The sequence below is a fragment of the Pristiophorus japonicus genome, chromosome 5 (assembly GCF_044704955.1).
Source record: "Pristiophorus japonicus isolate sPriJap1 chromosome 5, sPriJap1.hap1, whole genome shotgun sequence".
NCBI lineage: Eukaryota > Metazoa > Chordata > Chondrichthyes > Pristiophoridae > Pristiophorus > Pristiophorus japonicus.
Window position 1 is genome coordinate 150,515,760 of NC_091981.1, and position 23,167 is coordinate 150,538,926.

General features: G+C 43.1%; 1 protein-coding gene across 1 annotated transcript in view; it reads left to right on the plus strand.

The window, feature by feature from the left end:
• Positions 1–23,167, plus strand: part of vwde (von Willebrand factor D and EGF domains) — a 341,224-nt gene that overhangs the window by 23,990 nt on the left and 294,067 nt on the right. The window contains exon 3 of the mRNA XM_070880205.1: positions 6,092–6,323. Coding sequence (XP_070736306.1) covers positions 6,092–6,323 — 232 coding nt within the window. The remainder of the gene's footprint in view (positions 1–6,091; positions 6,324–23,167) is intronic.

A 23,167-nucleotide genomic window follows, 5' to 3' on the forward strand; every position in this document is an offset into this window, starting at 1 on the left:
GGGATGCGAGTTCAAATCCAACCATGGCAGCTGGGGAATTTAAATTCAGTTAATTAAATAAATCTGAAATTATAAAGCTAGTATCTGAAATGGTAACTATGATATTATTGGATTGTCAGACAACCCCAACTGGTTCACTCATGTCCTTTAGGGAAGGAAATCTGCCATCCTTACACTGTCTGACATATATATGACTCCAGACCCACAGTGATTGACTCTTAACTGCCCTCTGAAATGGCCTAGCAAGCCATTCAGTTGTACCACACCACTACAACAAAACCAGCACTGTGGGCATACCTTCACCACATGGACTGCAGCTCACCACCACCTTCTCAAGGGCAATTAGGGATGGTCAATAAATGCCTGCCTTGCCATTGACAACAACGGTGGAAGACACTAAAAACATTCCAATAGTGGATAATCAAGGGGCTATAGGGAGGGTGGAACTTAATACAATCACTATCACTAATGAAGTAGTACTCAGTAAAATAATTGGCCTAATAATGGGACAAGTCCCCTGGACCTAATGGTTTACATCCTTGGATCTTAAAAGAAGTGGCTGCAGAGATAGTGGATGCATTGGTTGTAATCTACCAAAACTCCCTGAATTCTGGGGTGGTCCCAGTGGATTGGAAAACCGGAAATGTAACGCCCCTATTTTAAAAAAGAAGGCAGACAAAAAGCAGGAAACTATAGACCAGTTAGCCTAACATCTATCGTTGGGAAAATGCTGGAGTCCATTATTAAGGAAGCAGTCACAGGACATTTGGTGAAGCATAATTAAATTAAGCAGAGTCAGCATGGTTTTATGAAAGGGAAATCATGTTTGACAAATTTGCTGGAGATCTTTGAGGATGTAACGAGCAGGGTGGATAAGGGGGAACCAGTGGGTGTTGCGTATTTGGATTTCCAGAAGGCCACATGAGGTGTATTATAGACCCCCAAACAGTGGGACGGAGATAGAGGAGCAAATATGTAGGCAAAATTGCTGTTAAGTCCAAAAACCACAGGGTAGTAATTGTAGGGGATTTTAACTATCCAAATATTGATAGGGACAAATATAGTGTGAAGGGTATAGAGGGTGCGGAGTTCCTTTTTAGTCAGTATGTAGCAAGCCCAACACGAGAGGGGGCGATCTTGAATTTAGTTTTGGGGAATGAAGCTGGGTAGGTTGAAGGGGTATTAGAGGGAGAGCACTTGGGTGCCAGTGATCATAATTCAGTCAGATTCAAGTTAGTTATGGATAAGGACAAGGATAGGCCTGGAATAAAAGTCCCAAATTGGGAAAAGTTAATTTTGCTAAGTTAAGGAGTGATTTGGCCATAGTGGACTGGAAACAGCTACTTGTGGGTAAATCAGTGTCGGAACAGTGGGAGGCATTCAAGGAGAAGATCCGGAAGGCTCAGGCCAAACATGTGCCCTTAAGGAAAAAGTTCGGGAATAATAATTCCAGAGCCCCCTGGATGTCTAGGGACTTACAGGGGAGGATAAAGAAAAAAAGGGACACTTATGTCATACACCAACCGCTAAATACTATGGAATCTTTAGAGGAATATAGAAAGTTAAGAGGCAAAATTAAAAAGGATATTAGGAATGCTAAGAGAGAGCACAAGAAATTCCTGGCTAGTAAAATTAAGGAAACCCTAAGATGTTCTATAAATATATTAAGAGTAAGAGGGTAACTAAAGAAAGGGTAGGGCCTATTATGGACCATGAGGGTAATCTTTGTGTGGAGGCGGAAGATGTTGGTAAGGTTCTGAATGAAGACTTTGCATCTATTTTCACAAAGGAAAGGGGCAATGCAGATACTGCTATCGAGGAGGAGTATGATATTCTGGATGAAATAAATATAGTGAGAGAGGAAGTATTAAGGGGTTTAGCAGCTTTGAAAGTAGATAAGTCCCCAGGCCCGGGTGAAATGCATTCCAGGCTGTTGAGTGACGTAAAAGAGGAAATAGCAGAGGCCTTGATCATCATTTTCCAGTCCTCTTTGGATCTGGGCATGGTGCCAGAGGATTGGAGGACTGCTAATGTTGTTTAAGAAGGGAGAAAGGGATAGGCCGAGTAATTACAAGCCTGTCAGCCTAACCTCAGTGGTGGGAAAATTATTGGAAAAAATCCTGAAAGACAGGATAAATCTACATTTGGAAAGGCAAGGATTAATTAGGGACAGTCAGCACGGATTTGTTAAGGAAAGATCATGTTTGACTAACCTGATTGAATTTTTTGAGGAGGTAACCAAGAGGGTCGATGAGGGTAGTGCATACAATGTAGTGTATATGGACTTTAGCAAGGCTTTTGATAAGGTCCCACATGGTAGACTGGTCACGAAGGTGAAAGCCCATTGGATCCAGGGCAATGTGTCAAGTTGGATCCAAAATTGGCTTGGAGGTAGGAAGCAAAGGTTAATGGTTGATGGATGTTTTGTGATTGGAAGGATGTTTCCAGTGGGGTTCCGCAGGGCTCAGTACAGGGTCCCTTGCTTTTTGTGGTATATATCAATGATTTAGATTTGAGTATAGGGAATATTATTAGGAGTTTGATGCCGACACTAAAATTGTCTGTTTGGTTGATAATGAAGAGGAAAGTCATGGGCTGCAGGCTTTTTGTGGTATATATCAATCTACTGGTCAGGTGGGCGGAGCAGTGGCAAATGGAATTTAATTCAGAGAAGTGTGAGGTGATGCACTTTGGGAGGGCTAATAAGGAAAGGGTATACACATTAAGCAGTAGGCCACTTAATAGTGTAGATGAACAAAGGAACCTTGGAGTGCTTGTCCACAGATCCCTGAAAGTAGCAGGCCAGGTGGATAAGGTGGTTAAGAAGGTATACGAAATGATTGCCTTTATTGGCCGAGGCATCGAATATAAGAGCCGGGAGGTTATGCTTAAATTGTATAATACTTTGGTTAGGGCACAGCTGGAGTACTTTGGAATGACGTGATTGCACAAGAGAGGGTGCAGAGGAGATTTACTAGGATACTGCCTGGAATGGAGAATCTTAGTTTTGAGGACAGATTGGATAGGCTGGGTTTGTTCTCATTGGAACAGAGGAGGTTGAGAGGAGAACTCATTGAGGTGTACAAAATATTGAGGGGCCTGGACATAGCGGTTTGTCAAAGCCTATTTCCATTGATGGAGAGATCTATTATGAGGGGCCATAGTTTTAGGGTGATTGGTGGAAGGTTTAGAGGGGATTTGAGGGGGCGCTTCTTTACGCAGAGGGTTGTGGGGATCTGGAACTTGCTGCCTGGAGGAGTGGTGGATGCAAAATCCCTCACCGCTTTTAAGAGATGGTTGGATGGGCATTTAACGTGCCGTAACCTGCAGGGTTACGGACCTAGAGCTGTAATTGGGATTAGACAGGATGACCTTTTGTTGGACGGCACACATATAATGGTAAGTACTGCAGGGAATCGAATACGGCCAGGGTGATGATCTGGACTAGTTTCAATCGCCTGGATGGGTCGGAGAGGAATTTTCCCAGATTTTTTCTCCTTAAATTGGCCTAGGTTTTTTTCTGGTTTTTGCCTCTCCCAGGAGATCACATGGCTCCGGTTGGGGTGGAGTGTAGAATGTTTCAGTTGTGTGATGCGGACTGGTTGGGCTGGGTGCTCTTGCCTTTCCGTCATTGTTCATAGGTTTATATGTAAGCTTCAGGGCTGCTGACCAAGGGCTGTGCAGCTCTTTGTCAGCCGGCGTGGACATGATGGGCTGAAATGGCCTCCTTCTGCGCTGTTAATTTCTATGTTTCTATAAAAGGTTACTGCACAAGATAAAAGTTCACGTAGTTGGGGGTAATATATTAGCATGGATAAAGGATTGGCTAACTAAAAGAAAACAGAGAGTCGGGATAAATGGGTTATGTTCTGGTTGGCAAACAATGACTCGTGGGGTGCCGCAGGGATCGGTGCTGGGTTCTCAACTTTTTACGGTCTATATAAATGACTTGGATGAAGGGACCGAGTGTAACGTAGCCAAGTTTGCTGATGACACAAAGACGGGTTGGAAAGCAAATTGTGAGGAGGACACAAAAAATCTACAATGGGATATAGACAGGCTAATTGAGTGAGCAAAAATTTGGCAGATAGAGTATAATGTGGGAAAATGTGAGGTTATCCATTTTGGCAGTAAAAGAAAAAAGCAAATTATAATTTAAATGGAGAAACATTGCAAAGTGCTGCAGTACAGAGGGACCTAGGAGTCTTTGTGCATGAAACACAAAAAGTTAGTATGCAGATACAGCAAGTAATCAGGAAGACAAATGGAATGTTGCCCTTTATTGCAAGGGGAATAGAGTATAAAAGCACAGAAGTCATGCTACAACTGTACAGGGTATTGGTGAGGCCACACCTAGAGTACTGCGTACAGTTTTGACCTCCGTATTTAAGGAAGGATATACTTGCAGAGAAAGTTCACTAGGTTGATTCCAGAGATGAGCGGGTTGACTTATGAAGATAGGTTGAGTAAGTTGGACCTATACACATTGGAGTTCAGACGAATGAGAGGTGATCTTATTGAAACATATAAGATAATGAGGGGGCTTGACAAGGTGGATGCAGAGAGGATATTTCCACTCATCAGGGAAACTAAAACTAGGGGACATAGTCTCAGAATGACACTAAACTGGGTGGCGGTGTGAGCTGTGAGGGGGACGCTAGGAGGCTGCAGGGTGACTTGGACAGGTTTGGTGAGTGGGCAAATGCATGGCAGATGCAGTATAATGTGGATAAATGTGAGGTTATCCACTTTGGGGGCAAAAACACGGACAGAATATTATCTGAATGGCGGCAGATTAGGAAAAGGGGAGGTGCAACGAGACCTGGGAGTCATGGTTCAAGAGTCATTGAAAGTTGGCATACAGGTACAGCAGGCGGTGAAGAAGGCAAATGGTATGTTGGTTTTCATAGCTAGGGGATTTGAGTATAGGAGCATGGAGGTCTTACTGCAGTTGTACAGGGCCTTGATGAGGCCTCACCTGGAATATTGTGTTCAGTTTCCTAAACTGAGGAAGGACATTCTTGCTATTGAGGGAGTGCAACAAAGTTTCACCAGACTGATTCCCGGGATGGCTGGACTGACATATGAGGAGAGACTGGATCAACTGGGCCTTTATACATTGGAGTTTAGAAGGATGAGAGGGGATCTCATAGAAACATATAAGATTCTGATGGGACAGGACAGGTTAGATGTGGGTAGAATGTTCCCGATGTTGGGGAAATCCAGAACCAGGCGACACAGTCTTAGGATAAAGGGTAGGCCATTTAGGACTGAGATGAAAAGAAACTTCTTCACTCAGAGAGTTGTTAACCTGTAGAATTCCCTGCCGCAGAGAGTCGTTAATGCCAGTTCATTGGATATGTTCAAGAGGGAGTTATATATGGCTCTTACGGCAAAGGGGATCAAAGGGTATGGAGAGAAAGCAGGAAAGGGATACTGAGGGAATGATCAGCCATGATCTTATTGAATGGTGGTGCAGGCTCGAAGGGCCGAATGGCCTACTCCTGCACCTATTTTCTATGAATAAGGGGCCGCCCATTTAAAACTGAGATAAGGAGGAATTTCTTCTCTCAGAGGGTTGTAAATCTATGGAATGCTCTACCGCAGAGAGCTGTGGAGGCTGGGTCATTGAATATATTTAAGGTGGCGATAGACAGATTTTTGAGCGATAACGGAGTGAAGGGTTGTGGGGAGCGAGCAGCGAAGTGGAGCTGAGTCTATGATCAGATCAGCCATGATCTTATTGAATGGCAGAGCAGGCTCGAGGGTCCAAAAGGCCTACTCCTGCTCCCATTTCTTATGTTCTTATCTTATATCCTTTAAGGAAGGTTGGAAAACATACACTCTAGATGATGTGTAGAGGACAGGTCCTTTTTTGATCAAGAAGTAAAATAACTACAGTAGCAAATATTCATAAGTGAAACCTGACAGACAAATGAAATACTTTTCATTTTTTATCAGCAGGATTGAGCCAGTTCCTCGCTGTGTTATATCCAAATTACAGATTTATTTTATTTGCAAAACAGTTATATCCATTGTGGTAGAAAAGTAGTTGCTTGTTGCCTTTAATCTTATATATTTTCCCCCTTAGATGAATCACTGTGGTACTCAAGCCCCTGTCTGGTTGTCTCTGAGAGAGACTGAATCTCTGCCACATCCTGGAGAGGTTAAACATTTGACTGCTTGTGCAACATGGCAATTTTTCTTTAGTACAACGAAGGATTGCTGTCTCTTCCGAATTCCAGTCAGTGTTCGAAACTGTGGTGACTTTTTTCTGTACCTACTGCAACCTACACAGGGATGTATGGGATATTGTGCAGAAGGTAAGCTTGTGTCACATAAAATCAGATCCCACTGAAGTAAATAACTGGCATTGCACAGCATTACATTCACTGCTGGGAACATTTATTCAAGAGTTCACAATGAACTATTACTAGAAATTTTCCATTGTATAAATGTTTGCATCTGTTTAATTGTAATGAAGTATTTCGAGTGTTTCGATTTTACAATTTTTTTTTACGTAATTGAAATTGATATGCTTCCTTAGGCTCTGATGTGTTACTGATTAACTAATATCTGCAGATTTATACATTGAGGATTTTGTAAATTTTTGTTGCACTATGCTTTGAGCTGAGGTAATTCCTTTGGTCAAACTGAGATGGAGGATTTAGGAGTTTGCTTGGCAGGACATTTGGGTGAGATTTGGACAGTGTGTAGTCCCTGTGGATGGTTATGTTGGGCAGTGGGATGCTGAGGCATCCTCGTTCTGCAAGGGAATTATGACTTTTGACACGTTATACATCATCATAGGCGGTCCCTCGTATCGAGGATGACTTGCTTCCAGGTCAAAAAGTGATGAGTTCACAGGTGTTTCAATGAAGGACCTAATATTCCAGGTCCCAAGTTACATCCTGAGGGTGGAAGATGCCTGTGCGTTGAATTTTTTTAACGTATGGTGGCCATTGCACACCAGCCACCTCACAGGCTTGACAGAGCTAGGTCTTGGTCCAGTGGCAAGGATTGACCAAGACAATTGGAGACCATCTCTGCTGCACGGACCCAGTGTGCACAGACCCATGCTGCCCCTGGGACCTCGCCTCTTCTGGCCCCAAACTCACGCCTCTCCTGGGCCCAAACGCGTCGCTGCACGATCACTCGCCACTCCTGCACCCCAACCTCGTCGCTCCTGCTGTAGCTGCCCACGCTCCAATCACCGTCCTGGACCTTGAGACATCCCATCCAGTCGCCCTCTTCGCTGCCGCGTCGTTCTCCTGCATCAGCTCGTGCAGTTATACAACACATGTGGCAGGGTGACGAGGTGTATTTTTGGATATGAACAATAAAATGTCCATTCTGAACTAAGGAGAATTCACTTAATAGATACAAATAGTCTGGGCAAAATGATTTGGAGGTGAAATTAGTCTCTGCCAGTAGCGCATAACAGGTTCATAGCAAATTGGCAACCCCTTTTACACCTGCCCGATTTTCTTTTCCACTGATTTAAAAATTGGGTGTAGTGTAAAATATGCTGCTGATTCGCTATGAGTCTGTTTTGCACTACTGATAATGACCAATTGCACCCTCTTTAAATCAAAAAGTGACCCAAAGAAAGAAAGAAGGTCCATCATAATTGTGTGAAACACTGGTATCAGCATCAGGACCGGGAAGGATGCCAATCCTGGCTCCAAGCAATGAGAGGTACCTAATAATAGATCTACAGTATACATAACACAGATGGATTTTTTCAGATAGACATGACATGGCAGATCTCCAGCAAACAATTTATGATTCCAAAAATATGGTATTACTGTTTTCTGGTCAGGGAAATGAATCAACCTTTTCTTTGTATTATACAATATCACAAAGGTTGCAGTTCAAACTGAAATTAATTCCCCTATTCTCCCCCAGAGCATTGTTGTCACTTTATGGACAATTTTCCTGGGTCCTCTTTTCCTGGGCACTAAACAGGAGCAGTATACCCAAAATGCATTACATCTGTCCAGCCCCAGGATCGCCAATTCCTCGCATCCCAGGGGCAGCACTGGGTCTGACCTACCTCTTGGTAGGGCATTGCACTGAGTGGTAGAGCCTGGACATTTAGCGGTAGCGTAGATCTCTCAGGCCCACAGCTACCTCACTGGCCTTGGTGATTGAAATGTTTTGGCTCTCAATGGAGATTGGCAATCAGAAAATCCCAATTGCAGTACAGGCTTCTGGAGAGGGGGGTCAGAAAGCAAATATTGGAGCCAACTTGCATATCTTCAGCCTGCTCCTGGAATCCCTGAGTACCCTCCTGGCTTCAGGGACAGGCCACAATACCACTGAGTATATATTTTTAAAATGTTCTGGAAGCAAGGTGAAATAATTGTTTTAAGTGACTATGGGCTCAATTTTGCCCAAGCCCATTTTCTGGCGTATTGCTAGAGTTACGCTGAGTTTTTAGGTCCAGAAATGCGCCAGTAAAACATGTCCAAACTTTCCCCGATCTTAATACTGCAATCTGGAGCCGCACAGTGTGGCCAGTCACCTCGGCGGGGGCGGGGGGGGGGCGCAGGAGGTGGGTGGAACATGCTGTCTGCACCGAAAAACGCAGCTGGGTCTTCTGCGCATGCACGGGGAAAAAAACTTACATTTTTGACGTCGCTGCAAAGGACGCGCATGCGCAGTACAGCTCAGTATTGGCAATCGCCCATTTTTAAAGAGCCAGTTGTGTGTGTGACAGAAGGAGTGCTGTGTGTGTGTTAGAGCATTGAAAAATTGCAGCTGCATGCAGAAGGAGTGTGTCTGAGAGCATTTGAAAAAGTGCCTTGTGTGTCTGTGAGCAGCTGCAGCAGTACAAAATGCAACGCGGATCAAGGACCAAGAATTTCTTGCTGGAAGAAGTGGAGACACTAGTTATTGTGATTGAGAACAGACGGCATGAGCAGGATACCAGCAGGGGTCACATAAAAGTTCTACCAAAAGAAATGAAGAAACATTGGAACCAAGTTGCAGAAGATTACTGTGCAGTGGTAAACACCAAGAGATCTGGAAGCCCATGTAAAAAGAAATGGCAGGACCTTGATCAAGTAGTTAGTGTAAGTAATATTTTCATTTATTTAATGCAATTGTAAATGTGACCAGCTGTATATGTCCCACACTGCAGAAAGACACCTTCTCTAAAAAGTTGCATTTTCATCTTTGCAGAGGAAAGTGGCACACAATAAAAGGGAAAGAATTCAAACAGGAGGAGGCCTGGCAAATCTGCACCCACTGATACCCTTGGAAGAGAGGGTCGCTGCTTTGATGGGTCCTGCCTGGAGAAAAACAATCAGTACTGCACAAGCTGGGCCCACACTCAAGAGAGAGGGTAAGTCTTGCAAATTCATTGTGGCCCTTCAAATCAACCTGCTGCCTGGCCTGCAATGTCTGAGCCGACTCATGCCACCCATCCTGCCCCATCCTCTGCTGCTAACCATTTGATTGTTCTGTTATATTTTGCAGAACTTGAGGTCAATCCTGAAGATACAGAAGAAGATTCATAAGCGGACGAGCCTGAAGAGGAGAACATCTTCCAATCCATCCATGGGGGTGAGGGGGAGGGGATGGAACTGGATGAAGCTCCCACTGTTGTACTGACTTTGGAGGGGGTGCCACTCATGGAGTTGACAGCCCCTTCCGTGACTAGTGGTTTGAGTGTTGGTAGGACTTTCCATGGTTTTGCACCTTCAGAGGTTGCGGGTCCCAGTAGTGGGGTACAGCAAGGCATACCCAGGGCCCCACCTTCCCAGGCTACAGGTTCCATTGTTAGGGTGCAGCAAGGCACACCCAAGGCCCCACCGTCCCAGGCTACGGGTTCCATTGTTGGGGTGCAGTGAGGCAGACCAAGGGTGAGGGAAAGGAGAGCTTGATCACACTCTCCTGAGATGTCATTGAGTGCGGAGAGCATTGACCTTACCCAATCACTCCTAGACACCATTAGTGGGGTGAGTGATGAGGTTGTGGGACTCCTCCTCCTGCTCATCACCTGCATCTTCCACAACATTATCAACAGCCACTCTCACCGTAGGTGGATCTTCCACTACCAGGTACTGCTGCCTCATGATGACTAAGTTATGCAGCATGCAGCGCACAACAATGAACTGACCAACAGTCTCAGGGGAATACAGCAAGTAGCCTCCGGAATGGTCCAGTCATCCGAAACGCTGTTTCAATATGCCAATGGTCCTCTCAATCAAGCTGCACGTCGCAATGTGCGACATGCTGTATTGACGGTCAGCTTCAGTCCGGGTTACACATAGGGGCTTCATGAGCCAGGTGGCGAGACCATATCCTTTGTCTCCCAGTAGCCAGCTCTGCCCTTTTGGCTGCTGCTCAAACATGGCAGATATAATGCTATCGCATAGGATGAAGGCATCATGGGTGCTGCCAAGGTATCTTGCATCGACTGACATGATGCGATGCATGTTTGTCACACATGAGCTGCACATTAATGGAGTGGAAGCCTTTTCTATTCCTGTACATATCAGAATCCTGCAAAGGTGCTTGCAAGGCGATGTGGGTACAATCAATGCAGCCCTGTACCTTTGGGAGGCCAGCAATCTTTGAGAAGCCCACAGCCCTGTCGTGGATTGCTTGGGTGGTCATGGGGAACTTGATGAAGTCATTCCTCCGCGCATACAGTGCAGCAATGACCTGGCGAATGGAGACATGTGTTGCATGCTGAGAGATGGCGCACACATCCCCAGTTGTAGCTTGAAACGATCTGGAGGCATAGAATGAAAGTGCAGCCGTAACCTTCACTTCAACTGACAAAGCAGTCCTCCTGACGCTTCTCGGCTGCAGGTCTGGTTTCACCAACTCACAGATCTCACGGAAAACTTCTTTGTGGAAATGCAGCCTTCTGACACAGTCTGCACCACTCAGGTGCAGGTACGAACGCCTGTCTCGATATACCCGAGGTAGGTAAGGCCTCCTGCCCAGCACCCTACATGCTCTGATGTTCCTGATGCGATGAGCTCTAATCAATTGTTCCCTACGTAGCACCATGATGCAGAACGCTCGCACAAGTTATGGCATTGTCAGTATTGCCCCCATACTTAAAGTTAAACTTTCAAAGAAGCTCAAAATGGCAGGAAAGCACAGCACAGTTCTCTCTCTCCCCAAGGTCTGTATGGATGGACCACACACAAAGGTCTTGTGACCTCTCTCACCCTGCCCCCCCTCCCCCTTTGAGTCTTGTGACCTCTCTCTCCCTCCCCCTCCCCGTCCCCGAGCACCAAACCTTCTGATCGGCTGTCTCCGACCCTGGCCCCAGGTGAGTGCCTTCCCGGTTCGCTCCACTCCCCGTCCTTAGCCCAGGCCGAAGGGCTTGCCGGTCCGTCTGCTTCCTCCCCCGCCGACCCTCTCCTGGCCCCGAGTGAGTGCCTTCCTGGTCCGGTCCACTCTGCTTCACGTCTCTAGCCCAGGCCGAATGGCCTCCGATTTACTTACCTGCGCTGATTTCTTTAACTCTCCGCAAGGGTGTCCTGGAGATGCCACATATGTTGGCCTAAGCAGAAATGGAGTAACTATCAGCTGGCCAAAGTTCACTAAATGGCCAGAATTGGCATAGGTGGCTGGTTACGCTGGTGCAAATTGATTGGGGATACTGTGGATTTTTAAGTTAGGCCAAAAAAAGCAGCCTGCTCCAAAAAAACGGCGCAAATCACTGGGGAAAATTGAGCCCATGCATGAATGGACTATGGTCATTTGTATACAGCACATCTTCTCTCAGGATAATTTATGGGCAACAGTGGTACCCTGCTTTTTTTACAAGAAAACTTTCAACAATCGTGTGATGCACCACATGATTTAGTACCACACTGCTGTTCTGACTCCTTTTTTTTCAAAAATTACAGAAAGGAAAGAGAAAAGTGATATCAACAATGAAATGCTGAAATAAACAGTGAAAATATCAATGACATGCACAATTGTAAGGTTATCCTCTATTTCTTTTTTTTCTTTTTTAAACCAACAATTAAAACAAAAAAAAATTGCAACTTGCATAAATAGAACATGATACCAATACAGACAGGTGTGATAAGAAGAACATAAGAAAGACAAGCATGAGGACAGATCATTTGCCCCATAAACACTTATCACTCTCGTACATTAACATTACACCATAACATTTAATGGTATTTTGAACAACTCAAAATCCCAAATGGGTTTTGGGGGAGCGGGGGTTGGAATGAGTACAAAATGCACTTGCTGGCCTAAGTTTGAGCCCCAAGGTATTTAAACTCCCGAGCCTCATTCATACAAATATGTGAATGTGTTTGTTATTGATATCACACAGTGCCGTTTTACCCAGATAATTTATTGTCTGGATATTCATCATAGCATTTTATTCAGATTTTTACTTGTTTCACTGCATTGAAGGATTGAAGGTATTGTATCTACTATTGTGTCCAGGTACCTTTCTAAGTCTGTTATCATCATCATCATAGGCAGTCCCTCGGAATCGAGGAAGACTTGCTTCCACTCCTGAAGTGAGTTCTTAGGTGGCTGAACAGTCCAATATGAGAGCCACAGACTCTGTCACAGGTGGGACAGATAGTCGTTGAGGGAAGGGGTGGGTGGGACTGGTTTGCCACATGCTCTTTACACTGCCTGCACTTGATTTCTGCATGCTCTCGGCGTTGAGACTCGAGGTGCACTTCCTACACTTAGGGCGGCCTTGGGCTAGGGACTCCTAGGTGTCAGTGGGGATGTCGCACTTTATCAGGGAGGCTTTGAGGGTATCCTTGTAGCGTTTCCACTGCCCACCTTTGGCTCGTTTGCCATGAAGGAGCTCCGTAGAGCACTTGCTTTGGGAGTCTCGTGTCTGGCATGCAAACTATGTGGCCTGTCCAGCAGAGCTGATCGAGTGTGGTCAGTGCTTCAATGCTGGGGATGTTAGCCTGAATGAGACTATCAGACTGTGATATATTCACAGAACACAAGCACACACAGCAGGCTGCTCTCTCGGAAGCCTCCGGAAATCAGCCTTGTTCTGTTTATTATTAACCCTGCACTTGCAGTACACAATACGTCCACATCCACAGTGTGGAGCTACAAACATTACAGACTTACAGACATTACACTTCTCCCTCCTTAATGAAGAAGCCATCATAACAAACATCATATGTAACTTTCATGTTTATACATAACACAGGATATATAATCTTTTTTTTTCCATATTTACAAATTTAACTTTACCACTTGTTTTCTGTTTCGAAGAGGATACCTTCGCTCTCAAACAGAACCTTCCAAACATGATGTCGATTTCACACTTTTTCGAGACTTATCCTGAGGAATGTTTTCCTCCATGGAATTTCCTTGATTTTCATTTGAACTCACTCTAACTTCAGTCTCTTTGTTTTCCTGACTCGGACTCAGACTTTCATTCTGATTCTCTCCTGGATTTGTTTCCAGTACATTGGATTTAAGATTTGCTACTGGTAAATCAAAACTATCTGATGAGTCAGAAATAAATGAATCATTCCCATCTTCAATTCCTTCTATGTCTGTAGGTAAAATATGATCAATATGAACAAACCTAACCTGTCCATTATCAAACATCTTTACCAAATATGTGCGAGGACCACATATCTTCACCATTCTTCCTGGTAACCATTTTAACCGTTTATGGAGATTGTTGTTCAGTCTCACCTTCTGGTTTGATTTCAAATTTCTCTCTTTTATTCTACCTCTATCATGATTCTCTTTCTGTCTTAATTGTGTCTCTTCTATGGACTATGCCAAATTTGGTTTTAACAACGAGAATCTGGTTCGTGGCTGTCATTTGAAAAACAACTCTGCTGGTGTTCTACCAGTAGTAGTATGATGAGTATTTCGATATGTAATCAAAATATTAGCCAATTTGTGATCCAATGACAACTGTTGTTTCCTTGGATTTGGATCTAACATTTGTTTTATGAGGGCACGTTTTACAATTTGTACAGTGCGCTCTGCTGCACCATTCGAAGCAGGATGGCATGGTGGAACCTTGATATTTTCACACCATTTTTGCTCGTGAATTGTCAAATTCTTCTGAAAGAAATTGTGGTCCATTATCCAAAACAATTTCTTCAGGGAGGCCAAATGAAGAAAATAATTTTCGCAAAATGTCCAATGTTTTACTTGTTATTTTCCACATTGGAAACACCTCAACCCACTTCGAATGGCTATCAATCACAATGAACAATTGTTGTCCTTCTAACTCAGCAAAATCAATCTGTAGCCATTGCCATACCCTGGGAGACGATGATCCATGTCTGCAATGATACTGATGGTGGTTGCTTGCTTACCGATTGACATGTTGTACACTGACTCACGATGTACTCTACATCTTTATCAAGACCTGGCCACCATAAATGACTGCGTGCAAAACTCTTGGTCAAGCACATTCCCAGGTGCTGGTCATGGAGGTCTCCTAATAATTTGGACCTGAAGTTATTTGGTATAACCAATCTTGCACCCCACATGATACAATCTTTATCGACTGATAATTCATTCCTACGAATGAATAATGGATGTGTATCTTTGTCTATTACCTAGTTTGGCCATCCATTTGCAATATACTCATACACCTTTGACATCACTGGGTCACGTTTGGTTGCTCTACCAATCTCTTCAGCTGTGACTGGCAGTTCATCAATGTATAAAAAATAAAATACTTCTTCCCTATCGGGTGTAACTTGTGATGGGGAAGGCAATCTAGACATTGCATCAGCATTACTGTGATCAGCTGATCGTCTGTATTCAATATCATATGTATACGCTTACAAAATCAAAGCCCATCTCTGCATTCGGGCTGCAGCTAATGTTGGAACTGGGGACTTTGGATGGAGGATTGCTGTTAGGGGCTTATGGTCCATAACGATGGTAAACTTATGACCATACAAGTATTTGTGAAACTTCTTGACCCCAAAAATTAATGCCAAAGCATCCCTTTCATTTGCGCATAATTACTCTCACTGGCACTGAGACTGCGTGAAGCAAAAGCAATTGGTCTTTCCTCCCCACTACTTAATACATGAGAGATCACTGCCCCAACTCCATATGGAGAGGCATCACATGCTAGAGTAATCTCCTTAGATATGTCATAGTGAACTAACATGGTGCTCTCTACCAATTTGCTTTTACACTCCTTGAATGCTGTATCGCATTCTTTTAACCACTTTCAATGGACCTGTTTTTTCAACAGGCCCATTGGAAGTGCAGCCAAATTTGGTAGGAACTTCCCATAATAGTTCAAAAGACCCAAGAATGAATGAAGTTCAGTGACATTCCTGGGAGTGGGTGCATTTCTGATCGCATCCAATTTTTCCATGGTTGGATGTAAACCATCTTTGTCTACTCTGTACCCTAAATACTCCACTGAGTTTTTAAATAACTCACACTTACGAGCAGACACTCGTACTCTCTGCTTCTCTAGCCGTTTGAGGACTTCATTCAATATGTTATTATGAATTTGCCTATTTGGTGCTGAAATTAGTATGTCATCCAAATAATATGCTATCTCTTCAATACCTTGCAAAATCTGGTTCATCGCCCCTTGCAATATGGCAGGGGCGGAAGACACTCCAAACGGTAGCCTATTAAATTGATATAGGCCGAGATGAGTATTTATAGTCAAACATGACTTGGACTCCTCATCTAGTTCAAGCTGTAAGTAGGCATTCGTAAGATCCAGTTTTGAGAAGATCTGACCACCTGTCAGTGTTGTGAACAAATCTTCTATATTCGGCAATATATTGGGGACATTACCCTCTAGAACCTGGTTTACGGTTACTTTATAATCACCAGACAATCTTACCTTACCATCGGACTTAGGTACAACAACAATGGGTGTAGCCCAATTACATCGATCTAGCTTGCAAATAATGTTCTCAGTTTCTAGTCTTTTGAGTTCTTGCTCCTTGAGTGCATATGGTATGGAACGTGGCTTGTAGTAAACTGATCTAGCGTCCTTCTGTACCCTGACACTTACCTTGAAGCCTTGGATCGGACTGCCCATTTCGCAGAACAACTTTGGATACTTCTTGATAACCTCAAACGTTGATGAAAATCTCATTTCCACACAGAAAATCTTACTCCAATCCAGCTTCAGTGAGCTCAACCAATTGCTTCCTAGTAAGGCAGGCTTGTCTCCTTTCATTACTATTAGAGGCAAGTTCTGAAATTGATCTTTATATTTCACCGGTACGGTGATACGACCTACCACAAGAATTTTCTCTCCCGAGTAGCCTCGCAGCTCTATCTTGGATTTCTCCAATTGAAAATCACGCAATTTGTCACGGTATAGTGACTCCGGTACTACACTCATGGATGCACCCGTGTCAATTTCCATTGATATCTTGAATCCCACAACATCTATGTGGATTTTGATGCTTACCGAATCGTTGTCCGTTAACCTCATGCTCCTGATGACGTGTAACTCTAACATCCCCTCGTCCTGTTGATGTTCTTCCATGTTATGTAGTCTCTTGGGATTTCTACTTAAAACTTTGAACTCTGGACTCATTGCTTTAAAAACTGGTTTACCCTTCAGTCGGCATGCCTTCGCAAGATGCCGAGTCTTTCTGCAGAAGAAACACTCTGCCTTCACATATGGACAACTTTGAGCTATGTGCTGTCCCAGGCACCTATAGCACGACTTCGACGCTCTGTTAGAATTTCCAGTTTCTGAGACTTTGGGTCCCCACCATCTTTTACTTTGAATCTGCAGGTGATTTACCTCGGTTGACTGGCGACCGTAATTATTATTTAATTTTCGTGAATATTGTTCGGCCATGCCCATCGACCTCGCTGTCTAACAAGCAATCTCAAAAGTCAAGTCATTCGTCATCAATAACTTCCTTCTGATCGCATCATTTTTCGCCTCACAAACAAAACGATCTTGTAATGCTCAGTTTTGAAAGTTTCCAAAATTACAGTGCATCGATAGCTTTTTTAATGCTACGATGTAATCACTGAAACGTCATCAGCCTTTTGATTCTGAATCCCGAAACAATAGCTTTCAACAATTTCTAACGGTTTGGGGTTATAGTGCTGCTCCAGCTTCGTTAAAATCTCTTTAAGCATTGTTTCCTTTGGCTCATCTGGCACAAGCAGATTTACAAGGGTTTATAATGCCGGACCCGCCTCCGATAAGAAGATTGCTTTCTTACGTTCCAACACAGTCCGGTTCTGGACTGCATTTTCTGGAACTTCGATTATGTTATTTGCAGTGAAATACATTTCTAGCCGATCCACATACACTTTAAAACGTTCCCGGTCATGTCTATATTCCCCCAAATGTCCGATCACACTTTGCGGGTGCTGCCATTTTAATCTCTAGCTATTCACACCGTGTGCTGTATTTTACCTCGGATTTTGTAGCTTTTTTCCAAAGACAGAAACTTCCAAAGTCTCTCTGTCGGCTGGCTGAATCCTTCACCAACAAAATTTAAGCTTTAAATCATCTGAAAAATCCCATCTCAATCGCCAAATGTGATATATTCACAGAGTACAAGCACACACAGCTTCCTACTTGGCAGCCAGCTCTCTCGGAATCCTCCAGAAATCTGCCTAGTTCTGTTTATTATTAACCCTGCACTTGCAGTACACAATACGTCCACATCCACAGTGTGGGGCTACAACCATTACAAGCTTATAGACATTACACAGACTAATTCAATACCATTCATCGGGTAATTTTCAACTTTGCCATATGGATGGTAACTTGATTGAGTGGATTGCCTACCTGTTGTAGAACCTACCTGTTTTTATTTAATTGAAATCAACTGCATGAAAATCTTACCGGTTCTATAAGAGGAACAGGATCGGGTCTGCAAGATTACCGTCAATGCAGTGGAATTGAAAATTACCCCCATTGTATCATTAAATCCCACATTTTTCAACCTATTGGTGCTCCTTTGAAATATTTAACTTTTCAGTGAAAATCTACCCAGTTGCATAGCTGATTAAAAATCCCTTGCTGCATCCAATGTCTCGACAGTGTTCTCGATCTTTGCGTCATCAGCATGTATCAATTTACTGCATGGACTTAACAGATCGTGGAATCCTTTATTGCTCAAGTCATCATCATCATCATAGGCAGTCCCTCGGAATCAAGGAAGACTTGCTTCCACTCCTAAAGTGAGATCCTTGGTGGCTGAACAGTCCAACACGAGAGCCACAGACCCTGTCATACGTGGGACAGATAATCGTCGGGGGAAGAGGGGGTGGCACTGATTTACCACATGCTCCTTCCGTTGCATGCTCCTGACCTCTTCACACTCGCAGCGTTGAGATTCGAGGAGCTCAATGCCCTCCCAGATGTACTTTCTCCACCTAGGGCGGTCTTCGGCCAGGGTCTCCCAGGTGTCAGTGGTGATGTCGCACTTCACCAAGGAGGCTTTGAGGATGTCCTTGTAATATTTCCGCTGCCCACCTTTGGCTCGTTTGCCATGCAGGAGCTCCGCGTAGAGCAATTGCTTAAGGAGTCTCGTGTCTGGCATGCAAACTAAGTGGCCTGCCCAGTAAAGCTGATCGAATGTGGTTCGTGCTTCAATGCTGGGGATGTTAGCCTGGGCGAGGACACTGACATTGGTGCGTCTGTCTTCTCAGGGGATTTGCAGGATCTTGCGGAGACATCGTTGGTGATATATCTCCAGCGACTTGAGGTGTCTTCTGTACATCGCCCATGCCTCTGAACCATACAGGAGGGCGGGTATTACTACAGCCCTGTAGACCATGAGCTTGATGGTAGGTTCGAGGGCCTGGTCTTCAAACACTCTATTTCTTAGGCAGCCAAAGGCTGCACTGGTGCACTGGAGCGATGTTGAATCTCCGCATCAATGTCTGACTTTGTTAACAAGAGGATCCCGAGGTATGGGAAGTACTTCACGTTGTCGAAGGCCGCGCCATGAATCTTGATGACTGGGGGGGCAGTGCTGTGCAGTGTAGACAGGCATGTGGAGGACCTTTGTCTTACGGATTTTAAGCGTAAGGCCCATACTTTCATATGCCTCAGTGAATACATCGACTATATCCTGGAGTTCAGCCTCAGAATGTGCGCAGAGGCAGGCATCATTCGCGTACAGTAGCTCAAGGTATTGTGAGGTCAGGTCCACTGTTGTGTAAATACGGTATCACACTGTGGCATGTGTGTGTCTTCTATGAATATACATGCTTTTCATCAAGTACAAGCATGTACTAATGAAATGGGAAATATGTGCTTGCAACAAACTATAAGACAATCTGGTTATTGTGTTGTACAGTATTGTTTTGGTGGTGAAGTATAATAGGTATCTCTGCCAAAATTACAAATAAAAGTACAGTGTGTTCAGTAGTGGATTGTACTCGTAAAAATTAAGTTCCGTTATCATGTTAATTGGTTTTAGCAGATGACCTTGAATGCATATTGGCTGATTTACTTTGTGCTTGTAGATATTAAACATTGATTTAACCTTATATTTAGTAGCAGAACCACAATTCATAAAAGGGAATATAATTTGGGTTTTATTAGATCAGGACAAATATAAGCAACAAAATACCTGTGTCACTGCCATGGACAAAATACAGACATTACTGGATTTAGAAAGGTTATTCTTCCATAGATGGTGATTTAGAAACCATTGAGCAAGAGAATAATTAATCAAATGAACCATTGCAGCACTTTTTAATTATTAACAGCTCCAAGACCAACACCAACTCAAAGAGCAAATCCAATTCAGTTGGTATTAAGTAATAATTGCTATCACTATGATACTTTTCAAAATTTAGCAAATTTTATTTGATGCAAAGTTTTTTTTTCTTTTTCATTTCCTATACAATATAAATGTTGAGAAATTATAGTTCAATTTTCCCTACAGTGTGCATACACAGTTGTCAGCTGTAGTGCATGCTTTTTTTTTAAAGTTTTTTTTCTTTTGAATCCTAGCCTAAAGCAGTTACTGAGTTCCTGTGATGGCTCAAGAGATAAATGAACTGCTTGATGTGATACTGGTTCATTCAGATAATAAAGGTCTCATATTTGATCCTTTCATCTTTAATCTGATCTTCACCTTTGCTAGATATGAGCATGTGTAGATGCCCAGTGAGAAGAGGATGAGACTTAAATGTGTAGAAGAGAGTGGCCTGTATGAGTGCTACAGTGCTCAGTTTGAGTTATAACATTCAGGAAATGGAGGCAACAAGAGAAAATCTGGAATTGGATAAGGAGTTACTGTAAGGGAGATGTTACTATTTGTAGTGATCCAGTCATAAGCCCAGGATAAATTGAGCCCAGACTGTGGAGTAAAAATTGGAATGGCTGCACCTCTTTTTCATACAATGGATGCAAAGTATACCAATTTTATGGTGGGACGGCTTGTGCCCAATATACACAAGTGTTACTCCCACTGTTAACATAAGAAATAGGAGCAGGAGTAGGCCATTTGGCCCTTCGAGCCTGCTCCGCCATTCAATAAGATCATGGCTGATCTGATCCTGGCCTCAACTCCACTTCCCTGCCAGCTCCCCATAACCCTTGACTTCCTTATCATTCAAAAATCTGTCCAACTCCACCTTAAATATATTCAAAGACCCAGCCTTCACAGCTCTCTGAGGTAGAGAATGCCAAAGATTCATGACCCTTTATAAGAATAAATTCCTCCTCATTACTGTTTTAAATGGGTGGTCCCTTATTCTGAAACTATGCCCCCTAGTTTAGATTTCTCTATGAGGGGAAACATCCTCTCTGCATCTACCCTGACAAGCCTCCTCACAATCTTGTATCTTTCAATAAGATCGTCACTCATTCTTCTAAACTCCAAGGCATATAGGCCCAACCTGCTCAACCTTTCTTCATATGACAATCGCTTCTACTCAGGAATCAACCTCGTGAAACTTCTTTGAGCTGCCTCCAATGCAAGTATTTTCTTCCTTAAATAAGGAGACGAAAACTGTATGCAGTACTCCAGGTGTGGTCTTACCAACGCACGGTACAATTGGGGTGGGACTTCCCTACTTTTATACTCCATCCCCCTTGCAATAAAGGTTAGCATACCATTTGCCTTCCTGATTACTTGCTATACCTGTATGCTAACATTTTGCGTTTCATGCACAAGAACCCCCAGATCCCTCTGTACCACAGTATTTTGTTATCTCTCCCCATTTAAATAATAATTTGCTTTTTTTATTTTTCCTACCAAAGTGGATAACTTCACATTTTCCCACATTATAGTCTATCTGCCAATTTTTTACCCACTCACTGAGCCTATCTATAACCCTTTGTAGATTCTTTGCATCATCCTCACAACTTGCTTTCCTACCTATCTTTGTATCATCAGCACATTTGGCTACATTACACTCGGTTCCTTCATGCAAGTCATTAATATATACTGTAAATAGTTGAGGCCCTAGCACTGAACCTTGTGGCACGCCACTAGTTACAGTTTGCCAGTTGAAAATAACTCATTTATCCCGACTCTCTGTTTTCTATTAGTTAGCCAATCCTCTATCCATGCTAATATATTACCCCCAACCCTGTGAACTTTAATCTTATGCAGTGACCTTTTGCACCTTATCGAATGCTTTCTGGAAATCCAAATATACAACATCTATTGGTTCACCTTTATCCACTCTGCTCGTTACATCCTCAAAGAGCTCCAGCAAATTTGTCAAACATGATTTCCCTTTCATAATACCATGCTGACTTGCTTGACTATATTATGATTTTCTAAATGTTCTGCTACTCGTTCCTAATGATGGACTCAAGCATTTTCCCAATGACAGATGTTAGGCTAACTGGTCTATAGTTTCCTGCTTTCTGTCTCCCTCCTTTCTTAAATAGAGGTGTTACATTTGTGGTTTTCCAGTCCATTGGGACCTCTCCAGAATTCAGGAAATTTTGGTAGATTACAACCAATGTATTCACAATCTCTGCAGCCACTTCTTTTAAGACCCTAGGATGCATGCCATCAGTTCCAGGGGACTTGTCTACCTTTAGTCCTATTAGTTTGCCTAGTACTTTATCTCTAGTGATTGTTTTAACTCCCTCCCCCCACCCACCCCCCGCCCCCCGCCCCCACACACACAATTGCTCCTTGATTATCAATTATTGGGATATGTTTAGTGTCCTCTACCGTGAAGACCGATATAAAATAGTTGTTCAAAGTCTCTGCCATTTCCCTGTTTCCCATTATTAATTCTCCAGTCCCATCCTCTAAGGGACCAACATTTACTTCAGCTACTCGTTTCCTTTTTATATACCTGTAGAAGCTCTTACTGTCTATTTTTATATGTCTTACTAGTTTACTCTCACATGTTATCTTTTCTGTCTTTATAATTTTTTAAGTTATTCTTTGCTGGTTTCTAAATATTTCCCAATCCTCTGGCCTTCCACTGTCTTTCGCAACATTGTATGCCTTTGTTTTCAATTTGATACCATCTTTTACTTCCTTAGTTAGCCAGGGATGGTTCATCCTTTTCTTAGCATCTTTATTTCTCACTGGAATAAATCTTTGCTGAGAGTTATGAAATATCTCCTTAAATGTTTGCCACTGCATTTCTATTGTCGTAGCCTTTAATATATTTGCCCAGTCCACTTTAACCAACTCTACCTTCATACCTTTGTAATTACCTTTATTTAAGTAGTTTGAGACTGAGCTTTCTCACCCTCAAACTAAATTTGAAATTCTACCATGTTATGATCTCTCTGTCCTAGAGGATCCATGACTATGAGATCATTAATTAATCCAGACTTGTTACAATTTACCAAATGTAAAATAGTTTGCTCCCTGGTTGGTTCCACAACATATTGTTCCAAGAAACCGTCCCGCATACACTTTATGAACTCTTCCTCAAGGTTACTATTGCCAATTTGATTTGTCCAATCAATATGAAGGTTAAAATCGCCCATGATTATTGTTGTACCTTTCTTACAAGCCTCCATTATTTCTTGATTTATACTTTGTGCCACAGAGTGGCAACTGTTTGGGGGCCTGTAGACCACTCCCACCAGTGACTTCTTTCCTTTATTATTTCTTATCGCCACCCAACTGATTCTACATCTTCATTTTCTGAGCCAATATCATTTCTTACTACTGCACTGATCTCATCCTTTATTAATAGAGCTATCCCACCTCCTTTTCCTTTCTGCCGATCCTTATAAAATGGCAAATACCCTTGAATA